The 19,339-nt window shown below is 44.1% G+C and overlaps 1 protein-coding gene across 1 annotated transcript in view; it reads left to right on the top strand.

Annotated features, from left to right (window-relative positions):
* The window catches only part of CHST15 (carbohydrate sulfotransferase 15), a 360,039-nt gene that overhangs the window by 322,957 nt on the left and 17,743 nt on the right, over nt 1-19,339 (top strand). Inside the window, exon 8 of the mRNA XM_078644020.1 lies at nt 10,950-11,097. Coding sequence (XP_078500146.1) covers nt 10,950-11,097 — 148 coding nt within the window. The remainder of the gene's footprint in view (nt 1-10,949; nt 11,098-19,339) is intronic.

The raw sequence follows: 19,339 nt of genomic DNA, 5'->3' as shown, positions 1-19,339 counted from the left end.
AGATAGGGCCGGTACCTCTTCTCTAGACGAAATACTTATCACTCTGAGCAAACAACTGAGCAATCAGCGGGCAGAAGCACAGGAATACTACCTACAACTCAGGGAAGATAATAACAAGATGCAATCCTCTCTACAGGACCTTACTATCAAAATCGGGGGGGTCTCCCAAGAAACTATAGAACTACAGGAACGAGTGGTTCAGGTGGAGGAGATAAGTATCAAACTCGAAGGAGCAGTGGGAAAACATGATGACCAGCTGAAGGCTCTGCAGCTAAAGGTCGAAGATCTGGAGAATAGACATAGACGATCCAATTTACGACTTTTTGATATCCCAGAGAGATCAGAGGGCTCGGATCCTAGAGCCTACATAGTAGGGGTACTTCAGAAGGCCTTCCCAGACCTAGCAGACTGGGACTGGGATTCACAAATCCAGAGGGCCCACCGCTTGCCTCTGATTCAGAGGAATAAAGGAAATCAATTTCCTCGCCCTCTCCTTATATATTTTGGCAATTTCCTTTTACGGCAAGCAGTTTGGCAGAGAGCTCGCCCCAACTCCCCGATTGCTGTAGGAGAGTTCTCGTTTTTTGCACGCTCAGACCTCAGCAGGGACACTATGGATAGGAGGTGGCAACTCCGAAAACTGATGGACCCAATTAAGGCTCACGGCGGACAGGTGTTTCTTCAAGAGCCCGCACGCCTCAAGGTTATAAGAAATGGACATACGTATTTCTTTAATGATGTAAAAGAGGCAGAGAGTTATCTCTCCAGTATTAGCTCTAGCTAGAGCCAAAATGCAATTTAATAGTATAGTCACTACTGATGAATTGGCTACACGAGGCTATACGAGTGGATGTTTAGGGGGAATAATACATAATACAAAAAAAAAAGCGGTGAGGGTGATGGTGAGGGAGGGGGATCACAAAAAAAATAAATAATAATAATAAGAGGGAAAAGATACACGTAACTCTTACAGGCCTGTACTATGAAGTTTGTTTATGGAGGGGGCGGGAGCGACTCAGGGGGGTGTCACCACACGTGCTGCCTCACCAACGGCGGCAGTAACTGGAGGGTGGTTCTTCCCCGGCTGGGGAGAGAGCCTGGGGGACGGGAGGGGGGTGGGGGCCCTTCTCCGCAGGTTGGGGGCTAGGGGAGGGAAAGGGGGGGGTATAGCAAAAATTGTTGGCAGGATGTCAGGGGGAACCAACTTGATAAAGTTTGTAGCTTTTTTTTGGCTTTTTTGGCTATTGATGGTATTATTTTGTATTGTAGATGCTTTAGAGAACTAGCTATCTTATATGGATTTCTGAAGAGGGGCATAGCATTTCTATTGACATTAAAATGCATTTTATAAAATGTTTAGCTTGGAACGTGTCAGGGCTGAATAGTAAAAATAAAAGATCCCTAGTAGCAGAAGAATTGAAATTACATAACACCCATTTTTGTTTATTAACAGAAACCCATATTATGTGGAAAGATAGGAAAACCCTAAACCAACTAGGGTATGATGTTTTGGTTTGTTCTACTTTTGTGAACCCTACGAGAGGAGTGGTTATACTTAAGGATAAGCGTTTTAGGGCACAAGTACTTCAAACTGCTCATGACAAGGACGGCAGATGGGCTATAGTACAAATTAGTTATGCAAACGCTAAATATGTCCTGTGTGCAGTTTATGGCTCAAATATAGATGAACCAAAATACTTTGACCAACTAAACGTGAAACTGCTGGATTGGGAGATAATTGTAATGGGAGATTTTAACTGTATTCTAGATTATAAAATTGATATAACTAAACCCCATGTACGTCAAAGGATGCAAAGGACCAGATCATCAATATTAGATTTATGCCAGATACATAACATCAAAGACGCCTGGAGGTATTTATATCCAACTCTACCAGGATATACGTATTACTCTGCTCCCCATAGGATGTGTAGCAGATTAGACATGGCTCTAGTGAGCGATAATCTATTACGGACCGGTCGTATGACCCTTTGTCCTCGGATAACATCCGATCATAATGCGCTAATAATGACATTTGATACACAAAGTACCAGGACACCACCTAGGCCATTTTCTTTCCCCAGATATCTAATTTCAGACACCACCTACGTGACACAACTTAAAACCCATATAAACGAATTTATTAACATCAATAGGAACTCAACCGGGTGCTGCACGGTATGGGATGCATGTAAGGCAAGCATTAGGGGCTTTACCCAGGCGTATGTTTTTAGGCAAAATGCAGAACAGAAACAACATAAGGTTACATTATTAGAGAACATAACTAACCAAGAAGACTTATTAGCTAAAGCCTTACAGATTAATTCTCCATCGGCAATGGAAATTATTATAAAACTTAGTGCATTGAAAAATGACATAAAAGCTAATCTTATTCGGAAAAACAGTGCAAGGATTCACAAATTTAAAGTTGTTCAATATGAGGGTGGAGACAAGATTGGTAGAATTTTAGCTTATAAGGTAGCGGAAAAAAGAGCTGACACATTGATTTCTAACATCCGAGGATCGGGGAACAAGGTATATAGCCGACCACAAGATATACTAGATCAATTTGCGGTATATTATGAAAATGTATATACCCCGGACAACCCTGTAAACATAGACAACATTCAGGAATATGTGAACGACTACACAGTAAATTTAGGGAATATATTAGGCCTAGATGTACTCTCCAACGAAATACAATTGAGTGAACTCCATCAGGCTATCAACATATTACCAACAGGGAAGGCGGCAGGGGAAGACTCGATACCTCTAGAACTGTACAAAATCTGTAGATTAGAACTAGAACAGCTTCTTTTAGAAGTAATCCAATCAATCGGAATAAATGGAACAACCCCTAAATCCTGGAATCGGACTAAAATAATTTTTTTAAAAAAAAAAGGGAAACCTAAAGAGGAAAGAGGGTCATATCGACCCATCTCTCTAATAAATACGGATGCCAAAATATTCGCCAAGATCATCGCACTTAGACTTGCCCCATACATGCCCAGAATTGTAAACCCGCAACAACACGGCTTTATCTCAGGGAGAGACACAACAGTACACGTAAACATGGCAATAACGGCATTTGATATTGCGGAGATTGAATCCACCCCACTCGGTATGATACTATTAGATGCGGAAAAAGCTTTTGACCGGGTGGGGTGGACCTATCTCTGGTGTGTACTGTCTGAAATGGGGTTTGGGGGCAGTTTCTTGAAGGGTATAAAAGCGCTTTATGACAAACCTACCGCCTGTATCAGTTATGGGGGCTTGACTTCACCAGAATTCCCAATTAAGCGGGGGACCCGGCAGGGATGCCCTCTTTCTCCCCTCCTATTCGCCCTTTCACTGGAACCTTTTTTACTTGCCCTTCACTCCCAAACATTGATTGCTCCCTTTAGTTCCAGCTTACAGGAACTGAAATTGACAGCCTATGCTGACGACATCGCAGTATACACTACAGATGTAGCCAAGGCATTGAAGGGAATATATTTTGAAGCCGAGAAATTTGGGAAGGTGTCAGGCTATAAGCTCAACCAGCAGAAGACGCAAGTCATAGCCAATTACTCTCCTATTGCACCTATACCTGAGATATGTAAAGAGGCCACTTATCTAGGGGTAAAACTAACAGCAACAATACAAGACATCAATAAGATAAATTACAATGATCTGACTACAAAGACTATTCTTATTTTGAAAAAATGGAATAAATTGCCATTGAATATGATTAGCAGGATAAACCTTATTAAAATGAAAATACTTCCAAAATATGTATATTTATTCCGATCAATTCCACTGGCGTTAAATAATACATTCTTCCAACATTTAGATGGGATCTTTAGCAGCTTTATTTGGGGGTACAAAAAAGCCAGAAGGTCACTAAAAATGCTGAAAAACAATACAAATAAGGGAGGGCTGAATGCCCCAGACTTCAAATTATATTTTTGGTCTTCATTTATTACACGCATACGTTCTTTACTGCACGGGGGTAGAACTCTTTTTTTTCATTATTTTATGCTAAAACAAGATTCACAACTTTTTTTGTTCAGAATTAACGACCCGAATTACTACAAAAGGGTAAGATTCAAGACTGCTAGAGATATTATTAAAATATGGGAAAACATATTAAAATTCTGTAAAACAACCTTTTTCCACCCAAATTTACCATTGTGGGGCAATCCAGGTCTTCCGGCTATATTTACAGACTCGACCACTAACAGTTGGGCATCTTTTGGGATTAATACCCTAGCGGACCTGTATGGCGTACAGGGGTTCTTGGATTTTAGCACGCTCAAACAAATATATGATCTTCCTGAAACTGCAAGATTCAAACATATGCAAATTCATGATTATCTGATTAATAAGAAAAAGGTACTAACTTTGTCGGAATGCGATATATGGGCATGCCTTTATACAAATAACAATAAATCAATTATTAGTGAAGCTTATCGAATATTCAGCACGTTTAAAACAAATGACAATGACAAACTTGCTTTGAAATGGAGCATACAATTAAATTTAAACGTTACACCTAAGCAGATAGAGAATTCTTTTACTAACATTAACAAATTGGTACGTTCATCTAGTCTTAGGCTACAACAATATCGCACGACTTGTATGCTCTACTATACTCCTCAAAGGATCGCTAGTTGGTCTCCGAACCCCACGTTTAGTAGTCGCACTAAATGTCCCAAATGCTCGGCTGATGCAGCTAATCTAGTTCATATTTTGTATTCATGCCCCAAACTTAAGAACTTTTGGGATGATATATTGAGGGTTTTTAGATTAAAAAATATTCCATTGCCCACCATCACGGCCGCTTCGGTTCTGATAGACCTTAATATATTCTCATCCCCATTATCCCCTCTAACGACTATACTGCTCTCATGTGCCAAACTAACTTTAGCCAGGGCTTGGATCGATTTAGACACCCCGACGGTTTGGAAGTGGTGGACATTGGTAACAGAGGTACATGCTATGGAGCTGGCTCTAGCCAATATCAGGGGAATACGATCATTGAATAAATTTGATAGAATTTGGGGTAGTTTTATGGATTAAAATCAGGAAATTATTATTCCCATATCGTTTAAATGTTAAAACCTCATGTATTAAAAATGTAACTGTAACTTTAACTAAGATGATTGCACACTATAACTAACTTGTTTTTTTACATATCTAATTTCGCTAGTTTTCTTCCTGTAATCATCACATGAATGTTTTATGAATGTTTTGCTTTAATTTGCTTTTTCCGTCATCCTGTCAACATTAATAAAAATCTTTAAAAAAAAAAAAAAAAAAGGATGAAGATTTTATGGAAGGATTTCAGATCCCTTCCAAGAGAATGAAGATCCGTGGGCGCCAGGAGAGTTGAAGCATGCAAGGAAGTGAGAGAGGTGTATGGTGGCCCCTTCCCATGAGGGCCCATTGGAGCGTGTGATGCTTCAAGAGTGAGTGTTGTCCCAAACTAGGCTTTGGGTGAAATTAGAATTACCTTGGCCCAAAATGGACTCAGTAAATTACTGTATAGTGCAGATGGGCCGCGTAGTCCATCTGAAAACCGAACTGAAATGTAAACAAATCATTTTCATCATTGGACAAAGAAATAGGCAATTGTGCTATTTATCCATGCCCCACATCCCAGATTGGTATCTTATGCTGCAATGTGTGCCTGAGGGACTGTTTTGGTTTGTTTTATGAATGTGTACAGAGGGTGTGTGTTGCTGTGGTATGTTGTGTGTGCTGTCTGATTATGACCATGTACAGGTGGTGCTGAAATGATGCTTTGGGTGTTAATGGTGGGGAGGGAATGCTTGTGGTTGTAAGTACAATCATGAGTTAAAGGAGGTGCACTGGCCTTGTGTTTTGTAATGTGCTGCTTGTCGATCTGTTCTCTGCAGATTTTGAGTTTTCTCGTCAAGCTGTGCAGCACTCGTGAGTTAAAGGGCTTGGTATTCGTTAATATACCTGTTGCGCCATCTAGTGGCTATCCTTCCACATACCGCTCTACCTCTGTCAGACTCCTTTAATAAATACGTCGTTCATATTGAAAAGCGCGACATTCACCATCCTGCGCCTATTGCACCCAGATACGTTCTACGGGCAAAGTGGGCAATTGCCCTGAGTCCTAACTTCCAAGTGGCCCACTAGGAAAGTAAACCTCTTTAATTGAACTTTGTCTATCCTATTTTTCACTCTGAACCTCTCCCTCTTTACCTACCTCTACCTTTGAGACTGCTCTCTATACAACTTCATTTTAAGGATTTTTGGGGTCCCGGGAAAGACATATTCCAACTGTTTTTGTGTGACCCTGTTAAATAACATATCATTTAGCATTCTTTCGCATCATGCGAGCTTGAATTAGCAGGAAATGGATACTAAAATTCAAAGTTGCTTCATACAGGGGCCCCCAAAATACGTTTTGCCCAGGCCCCCCAAATCCTTAAAGTGACACTGACTGCAATGAGTGTCTCACAAGTGTCAAGAGCCTGTGAATATACATTGTCATACTAAATAACTAAACCAACATTATTTCAAGGAAAACATAAAGAAAATAAATTAAAATGAATCCTGAAAATGCGCGCTGTCAACATTTCTACCAAATGCATATCGATGCTAAATGGATATCTATTCAAATGAACTGAAAGAAATGTAATATAGCCCCTAAACACACACATCTAGATCATGGACATTCATGCAAATAAATCAAATCATGAAAAAATAGGCAACATAATCGGATTAATGATCAATAAATGTATTTTGTACATATCACGACCCAATAGCATTAACCGTTGAACCTTATATGCATCAATTGGTGAATTTAAAGTAAATGCATGTGTCCAAAATCAGTGACTGAGATGTGTATTTTCCTTCTCCCTCACTAGTTTTCTCACACCCTCTGTACTCCACACCATCACTCTAGTCTCTCCAGCTCTGCCTTTGATCGCTCCTCTGCTTCTCCCAATGTGTTTAAAGGGAGAGCAATATTTCCTGTTTAGGGCTAGTTAACTTCCCCGAAATCACCACAGCATGTCCTTGACTTTCTCCCACTCATTGCATTCTAATGAAACTGAGGTCTTCAGATAAGGTACCTGCTCGTTATTTACCAGTACTCTTCAAACACCCTCATTATAAGGTCAAGTATTAACCACACGTGCTAAATAGCATTTTCACATAGTTCAGAATTCAGCCCAACACTTCTAAAGAGGGCCAACGTCTAATTGTTAATCCCTATCTTTGCTTGCTGTGGCTGTTTCTGTATGGCACAGAGCTACATTTCCCAGTTGTGCTGCTGAAGCACATTGACTGATTTTAATTATGCTGTGCACCAAGATAGTTCTCAGACTTGCTGCACTCATTTCATAACATGTTTTATATTTCTGTCTACATAGTGCATTATTTCACATGCATATGAGAACAATTTGTAAACATTGGTACCTCTTCCCATCTCTTCGTTTTAATTTATTATTTAGAGGCTACCTTTCATGTCTGTTGATAGTCATCTAGTTATATGACCCTGCTCCAGTTGTTGCCTTCACAAAGTGTGTGCCTGAATCTTTTATACAAAAAATCTGTGGATTAACCTGAGCATCTCTTCCATTTCCCTCTTGTTTGCTCCCAACCTCTTTCGAAGTCACATTTTGCAGTCTCAGCCTTTTTTTCCTGCCCTGATTTTTTCACTGCTGGTTCATACATAAAGTCTCCTGGAGAGTGAGACATACGAGTTCAATGAAAGTTTCGTAGTGGTATATCCAGGGTAGGATAAATAGGCCTCATGCCAGGCTCCAGTGGGGCAAGAGGTTCTCTGTCAAAGTGAATGTCTGTGCCATGAGAGGTGGTGCTAATGCTGGTTGTTGCCAGTGTGGACGACGCAACTTCTCACAGCGGCATTGAGTCCAAATGTGTTTAGCCTCCTCTCGAGATGAAGCGGAGGTGTTTTTTCTAGCGTGTCGTTGACATTGCTCTTACCATGTGGTGAATATACACTACTATATCCATTCCCATTCACATAGCTAACTCTGCCAGGTAAATCAGCAGCAGCTGCTCCAGCACTAATTGTGACAGCTCTAGCATCACCCCGTGGCATGCGCGATGGCACAGAGGGTGATGCCACCACCCGTGGGATACCTCCCACGAGGCAACTGCAGCCAGGGTGAATTTGATCCCAAGGGCAGTGATAGAGATTTCTCCATATCACTGTGGCCCTCATGTATTGGGTAACCCACCTAAAATAAGGCAAGCTAATCGATGCCATTGACAGGGGGAAGCTACACTGGATGCAATCGAAGCTGGGATAAGAAGGAACTCCGTTCAAGTAGGGGAGAGGATGTGAAAGCCACTACAGGCAGAGCGAGCAAGCAATGTCTAGGGGAAGCAGGCAGAGCAAGTTGTTATTGTTGAATGAAGGGATCCAGGCTGCTTTGAGGTGGACAAGTGAAGATATATGGGGAAGTAAAGAAGTTCAGGGTGGAGGGAGCTTCATTGTGAACCAAAAAAGGGTTGACGAGGATGAGTAATATTGGGTGTGCCCGTGTAGACTGTGTAAGATGAGTGAAGCGTGGACAGAAATGGATCTTCAGCCAATAAACCAGGTGGCTTAAATAGGGTCAACTCAAAATGCTTTGTTTGTGCTGACTGAAAATGTGATGTTTCCATTTATTTTATTCATTTTCATTTTATAGATTTGTGTAGTGAGGGATAGATTCAAACAGGTAACAGAGTGCTTAACTACAGATACTTGAGCATTCTAGGCTCACTAAATTACGTTAGCTATAGGCAAGTTTCAAGTTGAAGGTTATAAACAAGCAAAAAGGCGATTTGTACTCTAGTTCCACTGGCAAATATGGACCAAAAACTGTAGAATGTAGACATTCATACATAGAGGGGGATATTTAAAGAAAATGCTCGAGCGTTGTCTTATGCCAAAGTTGGCAACAGCGCACTCCATAATTTTCAAAATGCTGAGATGCGCTGTATTTACAAATATAGGGCACCCCTGTGTTTCCCCTAGCACTGGGGCTAAAAAAGCTGTCTAGCCCAAGTGCAGGCACCCTGCCACCATGGAGCAAGGGCACCTGCGCTGCATGGGCGATTGTTTATGTGCTGGAAGGGATACCTTCCTGCACATAAACAATCATTAATAGTGATTTGCTCTTTTTATGTGTGCTGCAGATAGAAAGAGCAACAAACAAGAAGAAAATAATCATTTCTCCTTTTATCGTCATCCTAAGACCAGGTATTACCTAGCCTTAGTTTTTGGTGCTGCCCTAGCCTTGTAAATCTGGGCAGCGTAAAAAAGCAATGGGTGTTGTGGTGAAACACCCACAGCAATACTCATTGCCCGCCCCTTTGCTGGAGCGGACTGCTGTGGAAAGAGGCATATTTACAAGGTGGCGTTAAGTCACGTTAAGTGGCTTAGCACCACCTTGTAAATATGGGGAATGGCACAATATCACCATTGTGTAAACAAAAGTGATCTTCAGGTGGCGTTAGGGGCTTGTAAATATGCTCCATAGTTTGCACAGTGGCAGCTGTTGTTCCTTGAAAGTGATGGGACATAATACGTGGCCCTGAAATCCAGCAACCAAGCAAGCCTTCTTGCACATTCATCAACCATGAAACATATGCCACTCCCTGCTTCAGGATGCTTGACACTCACTCACCCTGAAGGTTACCAATTTTGTATTAGGTTAACAGAGAATAGTATACTATTAGCATAATTAAAAAGTTGGAAAAAACATGAAGAGCCCTGATGCGCAAAAGGGTGAGCTGCCCCTAGGCAGGAACCACCCTTTGATTTGGAGACAAAACTAGTCCAGCCCAAGTTCGCCTGATACTCTTATTGATGGGAATGATGTATCCAGTCAGAGGTCAAGCGGATTCAGGTACCAATAATGATTGATTTGGATATCTGATAAGCAGCCGCGGCCCGTGGAGGGAGTTCGGTGGGGCAGGGAGGCGGTGCGGGGGGGGGAAAGGTGGACAGTGGTAAACATCGGAATATGGACAATTGCAGGTAAGTAAACAATTTAAAAAATAAAACGAATTTCGTAGTGCAACATGCCGCGCAAAATGCGATGCAGCGCGCGCAATAGGAAATTCATTTTATTTTTTAAATTGTTTACTTACCTGCAATTGTCCATATTCCGGTGTTTACCACTGTCCACCTTGCCCCTCCCCCGCACCACCTCCCTGCCCCACCAAACTCCCTTCACGAGCCGCGGCTGCTGATAAGACTGGTAAAAACGTTTTTGGCCTAAAGTCTTGCAATTGCCTTGCTGTAGAATATTGGTGATTATTAACCGTGGAAAGCGATTTTTACATCACACATGGCTGCCACCATTTGAGGCATTTTGCAGTGTATGATGATTATCTGTGAAGTAAAGGTCTAGCTGTTATATGTCCTCCTCCAGGTGATCCATTTGGTCCTGGCAGCACCCTCCCTGTCTCCTGAGGTGAGCACCCGACACCCAGTGGGAGACACAGCAGTAGATCCATACTGGGTTTGCCTCAATCTATCACTAACAAAATTGGTGCTATGGCTCAAGATCACCATAAAGATCACCTTGAAGGAGCTTGGCTTGAAAAGGCATTTGGCCACTGAGTCTTTCTTGTTTCTCAGGATGTTTGACAGTGAGGTTCTGTGATCAGTTAGTATATGAACAGAAGTAGGGATCTGTGGGACATACTGGCTGAAGCTGTTTAGTACACACCTCTCTTGCTCAGAAACCAGTTGGGTGTCCTCCTATGCAAGGTCCCAAAGACCAACCTTTAGGTCATGATGCATGCTGGAAATAAAATGGTGTAATAATACTTTTTGGTAGTAGAACAAACTGTGCTTTTGTGATGAGGTGGATGATGGTGTTGAGGGCTTCGATAGTTCTGCGTTGTGAGCGGACGGACAGTTATTGTTTGATGATATCCTGACACCTTCTTCCTTGTATTTACAGGTGAGGCTTCAGGTGGGTCTCTACGTCATCTTCCTCCTAGACTGGCTAACTGTATTTCCCAAGGAGCAACTTCTGGTTCTGAGGCTGGAGGATCACGCGTCCAACGTGACTCACACCATACATCTCGTGTTCAGCTTTTTAAATCTGGGTATGTGCAGCATGAGAGAGAGGAGCAACAGAGCGTTTGCATGGCCCCTGGGGCAGAGCCTACTTGGCAGTGTGAGGAATAATAAACAAGACAATGGCACTGAACACTGAAGAGAGGTGTGTACATGCCTATATTATTCTACTAGGATGCTAACATTCCTTGAGCGTTGGGCAGGGCATCGCACTGCATTACATTGGGAATGGGTGGGCAGGCCTATAGCACTTCACTCTATTGAATCGCACCGAGAGGCATATAGAGTACACTAGGACTGCAGCCGGGGGATGGACAGGGTGTCAGCATTGCACTATGTGGATGAAAGAGTTACAGTACCACTAACTAAAAGCTGGCACAAATATATTATTACACCTTGGGTTTGAAAGTATGGCTCTGTAGCCTACTCCCACTACACACCTGGAATATCGAAAGCTCGAGCACTGCACCTAGGGAGTGGACAGATCTCTATCACTATTCCTAGTGGCTGAAAGAGCTACACTATTCCTATGGGGCATTTAAAAGGGAGTTAGGTGTGTTGGAGTTGCAATCAGTTCACACAGGTTTAGTTTCTCGGCCTACCATTACACAGGTAACCAGCCTGTCTCCGGACTCAGCGGTTGCTCCCCCTCGCCTCCTGCAGCTTCTGGTATCGTAGCGCTGCTCTCCTCCTCAAGCGCCTCGCACTGCTGCTGTTTTATTGACTGATTGTGCCGAGTAATCGTAGCGCTGCTCTCCTCATCAAGCGCCTCGCACTGCTGCTGTTTTTATTGACTGATTGTGCCGAGTGTCCAACTTTGTGCTCAGCAGTGCCCACGGGAGTATTTAATTTAATAATAACATCTCCATTACTATTATTGTCTTCCTTGTGCCCAATATCGGCGTGTTAGCCTGTGTGTTGTGTATTTTAACCGATCGCCATTTGGTTGTGCCTTCAGCCCGTCCCTCCCCCCACGCTCCCGCCTCCCAGCCGCCCCGCCCACCCACTGGCTATCCTCACCGTCCGGTCCGACATTGCCCTGTAACCAGCCTGTCTCCGGACTCAGCGGTTGCTCCCCCTCGCCTCCTGCAGCTTCTGGTATCGTAGCGCTGCTCTCCTCCTCAAGTGCCTCGCACTGCTGCTGTTTTATTGACTGATTGTGCCGAGTAATCGTAGCGCTGCTCTCCTCATCAAGCGCCTCGCACTGCTGCTGTTTTTATTGACTGATTGTGCCGAGTGTCCAACTTTGTGCTCAGCAGTGCCCACGGGAGTATTTAATTTAATAATAACATCTCCATTACTAATATTGTCTTCCTTGTGCCCAATATCGGCGTGTTAGCCTGTGTGTTGTGTATTTTAACCGATCGCCATTTGGTTGTGCCTTCAGCCCGTCCCTCCCCCCACGCTCCCGCCTCCCAGCCGCCCCGCCCACGCTCCGCCCCCCTCCATCCTCCATTTATGAAAGCTGGACAATCGCGCAACGTTCACGCGCAGCGGTCGCGCCCCATTCGCGCCAAAGGTAAGCCCGTCTACGCCCGTCCGCGCCTGGACCACGCCCAGCGCCAGACCCCCTGGTCCCCGCTTCACCCACCCTCCCCGCATTACATACGATGCCTCCTCCCTCCTTGCACTCAACCCCGGCCGACACACTAACTGCGCCCAAGCAGCACCAGGACACATCCATGGACCCTTCACCTGCCACTCCTGCAAATTCACCTGCGTCAAATCCCAAACCAAACCCACAAACACCAAACAGAGAGCCAACACCAACCACCTCAAATGCATCCTTCTCAACACCCGCTCGGTTCACAAACACACCATCGACCTTTGGACTCTACTCAACACCATTTCTCCGGACATTGCCTTCCTAACAGAAACCTGGATGAACGCCTCTTCAGCTCCAGACATCACCATAGCCATCCCGGACGGCTACAAGATCATCCGTAAGGACCGCCCCATCCAAACAGGAGGAGGCATCGCCATCGTCCACAAGAACACCATCCGCGTCTCAACCAGCTCAGATGACAACCTCGCTATCGCCGAACAACTTCACTTCCAGATCCACACCGACCCCAAGACAACACTTAGGGGCACCCTTCTCTACAGACCACCAGGACCCCGTACAAAATTCAGCGAAGACATCACTGACTTTATCACCCCACACGCCCTCCCCTCGGAAGAATACATTCTACTTGGAGACCTCAATTTCCATCTGGAAAAGAGCAACGACAATAACACCACCACCCTTCTGAACAACCTCGCCAATCTCGGACTCAAACAACTTGTTGACACCCCCACCCACTATGTAGGACACACACTCGACCCGATCTTCACTTCCAGCAAGCATATCTCCTTCACTCATACCACACCCCTCCACTGGACGGACCACAGCTGCATCCACTTTATTTACAATAAGACCTCGATCCACAACCACCCTCAACCGACTCTGCGAAGAAATTGGAACAAAATCAACATCGACCAAATCTCAACATCGCTTCTTCAAAAACCCCCTGCCTATTCAACGAACCCTAACGAAGCCGCCATCAACCTCACACAATGGTTAACCCAAACCGCCGATAAATTAGCACCCTTGAAAAAACATCAAATCAAGCAAGGAAGCAAGAACGCCCCCTGGTTCAACGACGACCTTAAGAAATCCAAGAAGCTCTGTCGTTCCCTTGAGAAAACTTGGAAAAAAGACCCAAACACTATCACCCTAGCCGCCTTCAAAAACGCCACCCGCAAACACCACCAACTAATCCGGACAGCCAAGAAATCAGCACTCAAAGACCGACTAGACAACAACGCCCACAACAGCAAGGAACTTTTCAACATCATCAAAGAATTCACCAACCCCACCGCCAGCTCTAACGACATCACCCCCTCTCAAATCCTCTGCGACTCCCTTGCCTCATTCTTTCATGACAAAATCGCCGACATCCACAACAGCTTTGACAACCAACCTGTAAACCAGTCCACCCCACTCACCTCCGAACAGTTACCTCCTCCGAATATCCTTTTAGAATGGAACCCAATCACCACAGAAGAGACCATTCGCCTGATGAACTCCATCCACTCAGGATCCCCTACAGACCCATGTCCCCATCACATCTTCAACAAAGCAGACTCCATTATCGCACCCCATCTCCGAGATGTCATCAACTACTCCCTTAACTCCACCACATTCCCAGAAAGCTGGAAACACGCCGAACTCAGCGCCCTTCTGAAAAAACCCACAGCTGACCCCACCGAACTCAAAAACTACCGCCCCATCTCGCTCCTCCCATTCCCTGCCAAAGTCATTGAGAAAGCCATCAACAATCAGCTCGCCACCTTCCTCGAAACCAACAAATCACTCGACTCCTCACAGTCTGGCTTCCGAGCCAAACACAGCACCGAGACCGCCCTCATCGCAGCAACAGACGACATTCGAACACTACTGGACAACGGAGACACAGTCGCCCTTATCCTCCTTGACCTCTCCGCAGCCTTCGACACAGTCTGCCATAGCACCCTGATACAACGCCTCAGAAACATCGGAATTCAAGGAAAAGCATTGGACTGGATCATTTCGTTCCTCGCTGGAAGAACTCAGAGAGTCCGCCTCCCCCCTTTTAAGTCAGAGGCCACTGAAGTCATCTGCGGCGTCCCGCAAGGATCATCTCTCAGCCCCACCCTCTTCAACGTCTACATGAGCCCTCTCGCAACCATTGCCCATCAACACAACCTCAACATCATCTCCTACGCTGATGACACTCAGCTGATCCTCTCACTCACCAAAGACCCAACCACCGCCAAAACCAACCTACAAGAAGGGATGAAAGAAGTAGCCGAGTGGATGAAGCACAGCCGTCTGAAACTGAACTCGGACAAAACGGAAGTCCTCATCCTAGGCTCATCCCCTTCCGCCTGGGACGACTCTTGGTGGCCAACGGCCCTAGGAAAAGCTCCCATACCGACGGACCACGCACGGAACCTGGGCATCATCCTGGACTCCTCACTCTCGATGACCAGACAAGTCAACGCCGTCTCATCTTCATGCTTCAACATCCTACGCATGCTCAAAAAAACATTTCACTGGATCCCCACCGAAACAAGAAAAACGGTCACCCACGCACTGGTTACAAGCCGTCTGGACTACGGAAACACCCTTTACGCCGGCTCCACCGCGAAACTACAGAAAAAACTCCAACGCATCCAAAATGCTTCAGCCAGACTCATACTAGACATCCCTCGCACAGACCACATCTCCGCTCACCTGAAAGACCTTCACTGGCTCCCCGTCAACAAGAGAATAACGTTCCGTCTCCTCACCCACGCACACAAAGCCCTATACGAACTTGGACCTGATTGCCTCAACACGCGCCTTTCCTTTTACACCCCCACCCGCCAGCTGCGTTCGTCCAACCAAGCCCTCGCCGCTGTTCCGCGCATCCACAAAGCCACCATGGGAGGAAGATCCTTCTCCTACCTAGCGGCCAAGACCTGGAATTCCCTTCCCATCCACCTCCGCCTCACTCAAAACCACCTAGCCTTCAGAAAACAACTTAAAACATGGATATTCGATAAGTAAACCTCCCCCCCCCCCTTCCTCAAGCGCCTTGAGACCCTATGGGTATGTAGTGCGCTATATAAATTCTGACTTGACTTGACTTGACTTGACAGGCTAATTCCCGCACTTTTGTTGACTCTGTCTGGTCGGATGGATCTTTGCTGTTGATTTAGAGAGGAGAGCAATGCATCAGATATATTAAAATCACAAAGAGAGTTTGGTATGAGTTAAAGGGTTTTATTTATCATAATCTCATAGTAAATCATCTTTATTAGGTCACAATATAAATTCATCAAGTCTAATCATTATAATCTTATTAGAGGTCAATAATCAATCAATAAGCAATCAATTGTAATAAAAGGCATTAAGCGTGTTCTGTAAGGGAAAGAATTCAGGAGTCAGCCAGAACTTATAAAGAGTTCTAGTTCGAGAGAGTGAGAGAAAGCATAAAGCTTCAGCAGTAAAGTTGGCTCAATAGTTCACAAAAATATATCAAATCTCAACTTCCCATAAAGAGAGGTTCAAGAAACTCAGTAGAGTCTCAAAGCCGTGGTCCATGGTCTGGGTAAATAGACCTGGGCAAGTAGGTACACAGTGTCAAAGAATGATAGCCAATGCTAGGAACACGCATTATTAAAGACAATACATTTCACAAAGCTTTGCAAAATGTTACTTCTTTTGTCTCCCGTAAGCCAATCAGCATTCAATGCTCTCATGGGAACAGAATCACTCCTCTTCTTCTCACCCAATTACAATAGTCTTCAGACAGCAATGTTAAGTTTTCAACTAATTTGTAGTGAGGAAGTGTTCTTGTGGGTCAATTTCTCAATCAGATCTTCTGTCCCACGTATAGACTACATCTGTAACCTTCTAACCAAAGAATTTTGTACATTAGCTAACAATGATCTATATAGAAGTCGAAACATATGTATTAATGAACGAAAACCTTTAGCAGAACCACTATTGATTGGAAATAAAAATGAATACATTTAAAAGTCTAGTTCATATTTTATATGATGCATCTCTATGAATGAACTCTTCATTACCTTATAAAAATGACAAAAAATAATCGTATGTTAACAGCAATCTTTATGTAAATGGAAACTCTTTGCCAAAATATGTGAAAACATTTTATGCAACTATTATTTACAGTGCAGAACATGTTCACGGAAAGTTCAAGAAATAAACATTTTATGAATTTAAGCATTCTAAGTAAATCAGCTTTTCAAACAGTGTTACTTTAGCTATTTGAGCCCTAATACATATAAATGTAAGTGCTTACTTACAAATGTATGCATTTTAAATGCATTCTATTTTAATGAATACGTGCACATTAATACTGCACATTTATTATAAACTATATTAAAGTTTGAACACTATACTCTGGGGATGTAGAGGCGAATGGAATCAGGCCCTGTGATGGAGATTTGTATAGGAAGTAGCATGAGTGGAAAGAAAAGAGTGGAGGGGGGTTGAAAAAAATCCACTTCAGGATTTTGAATATTTTGTCCACCCCAAGGCTCCACCATGATTAATACCCCTCGTCCCATCTACAACTCTCCCAGTGGTGCTGGGGACACTGGTGAATACTGTCACCTCAGTAAAGGCAAAGTGGATGTGAGACAGTCTGCTTTTGAAAACACAACAAATGCTCCCAAAAGAAAAAACTGTCAATATTCCTTTATTTCTAAATCTCCATCTAAACTCCTTCATGTTTTATGGGTTTCTGCAGCACCACCTGCGTCCCTATTTCTTGTGCGACTGAACTCTCCTCCCCAGGGGGCCTATTTACAAGCCTTTTGTACTGCCGGTTTGTCACTTTTAACATTGGAAAAAGTGACGTACTGGTGCCTCAAGGGGCTTGTACATAAGCCCCAACGTTCTTCCACTAATTGACAATCAAGGCTCTCTGAGCATCAGACAAATAACATCTTAGAATTCGTGACGCAGAAGCTGACATTCCCCCACCGAAACAACATTGTCTTGTGTGTAATCCCAGCTCATCACCAAAAATCACCGCCTGTCCTACAAACCTTGACAGTTGTGTGCCTCAATTCAAAGAGTTCACTCCGATTTACAAGCACATTCACAGAACAAAAATCATTACATTCCCCTATCGCATTCATATTTTTCAGATTATGTCCCAATTTTATTTTCGCACTTGTACCTATTTAGGTAGTGTGGAGGGAATGAGAATGGCAATTAAGTGACCATACTCATGGCTGCGTTCTAGACCGAGTTTGTGAATTCACTTTAATAAAAAAATATCTTTAACTGTATCATTTTTAGCTCTGTGTTAGGGAGCTGGTCTGCTTGTCCATCTTATATTTCCTTGGACAGAGGGGCTTTCAGTCTGAGGTAGAGGTGCTATGCTCCAGTGTCCCACTATGCACATCTATTTACTTCCAGTATGGGTGCAAATTCAAGACAGGAGGTCAAAATTCAGGACAAAAATTCGGGACAAAAGGTATGCTTTACAGAAACATTAGTGGATGTCATGAAATAGTATATAAATAAATAGGCAAAGACCATAAGTACACGTCACTTCTCCTTCTCAGTCACTTGCTCCTGCCCGGCCACTTCTCCTGCCCCGTCAAGGCTCCTTCCCTGTCATTTCCCCTACCCCAACACTGCTCCTGCTCGTTCACTGCTTCTGCCCGTTCACTGCTCCTGCCCTGTCACTGCTCCTATCCGTTCACTGCTCCTGCCCATTCACTGATTCTGCCCGGTCACCGCTCCTGCTCAGGCCTAATCACTGCACCTGTCACATCACTTCTCTTGCCCTGTCACTTCTCCTGCCCGGTCATCGCTCCTGCACCGTCACCTCTCCTGCCCCCTCACCACTCCTGCCCATTCACTGCTCCTGTACGGTCAGCACTCGTGATCATATAAAGTCAATACAGAAAAAAATCTTCAATCTTGCCTGGAGCAACTTAGTTCCTCATGTTATTTGAGCACTCTTTTCTGAGTACGCGATTTCCTTTTCGCATACCAGCCATAGAACTCAATGAAAGAGCCAGATCTTGAGGGACAATAGAAGTTTTTCCACCACCAGCACACAGATGAAAACTAACATCATCGCTAGTCTTTAGAGAGGCTGAGACATCAAGTACACACCCATGGTACACTCAGGAGCACTTCCACCACCAGCAGGCTGTCAAGACACCCAACACATTCCTTCTCCAACTTTGACCACATTGCCACAATGCCACCACTGGCCATTAGATAATCTCAAAGCTTTTACTTTTTCCCACACTACCTCCACCTCACATACAGGAATAAACATAATTCCTCTCTTCCTGACCTTAGACTTAATCAAGTTATTATATCCTACTAAGGCTTAATGCAACCATGTCTCACTTCCTGCTTCGCATCTCATTTCTCACTCCATCCTCAACCATGCACATACCCTCACAAATTTGTCAGAGATTCTGGACACAAAAAAATGATTAATCTTTCCCTTGAGAGCTTTGAAGGGTGTAACTCCTGTGACACTGTGCAGAGTATTACGATTAACCTACAGCACGGATCTCAGAAAATCCTCAACATTCAGTCTGAGAGCAACTGCCCTCTCACACACTCAGTCACTGCTCTGTTCATTCTTTCTACCAAGCCATTCCCTTGAGGATTATGCACACATGCTTCTTGAGTTTAATCATTGCACTTTCACAACTTAGCGCCAACTCAGGCACCCTTGCAAGGGTGTCTGTGTGCAGGGG

Source organism: Lissotriton helveticus, chromosome 5_1, assembly GCF_964261635.1.
Source record: "Lissotriton helveticus chromosome 5_1, aLisHel1.1, whole genome shotgun sequence".
NCBI classification, from domain to species: Eukaryota; Metazoa; Chordata; class Amphibia; order Caudata; family Salamandridae; genus Lissotriton; species Lissotriton helveticus.
The sequence above is the reverse complement of the archived record's forward strand: the minus strand, read 5'-3'. Positions and strand labels throughout refer to the sequence as shown.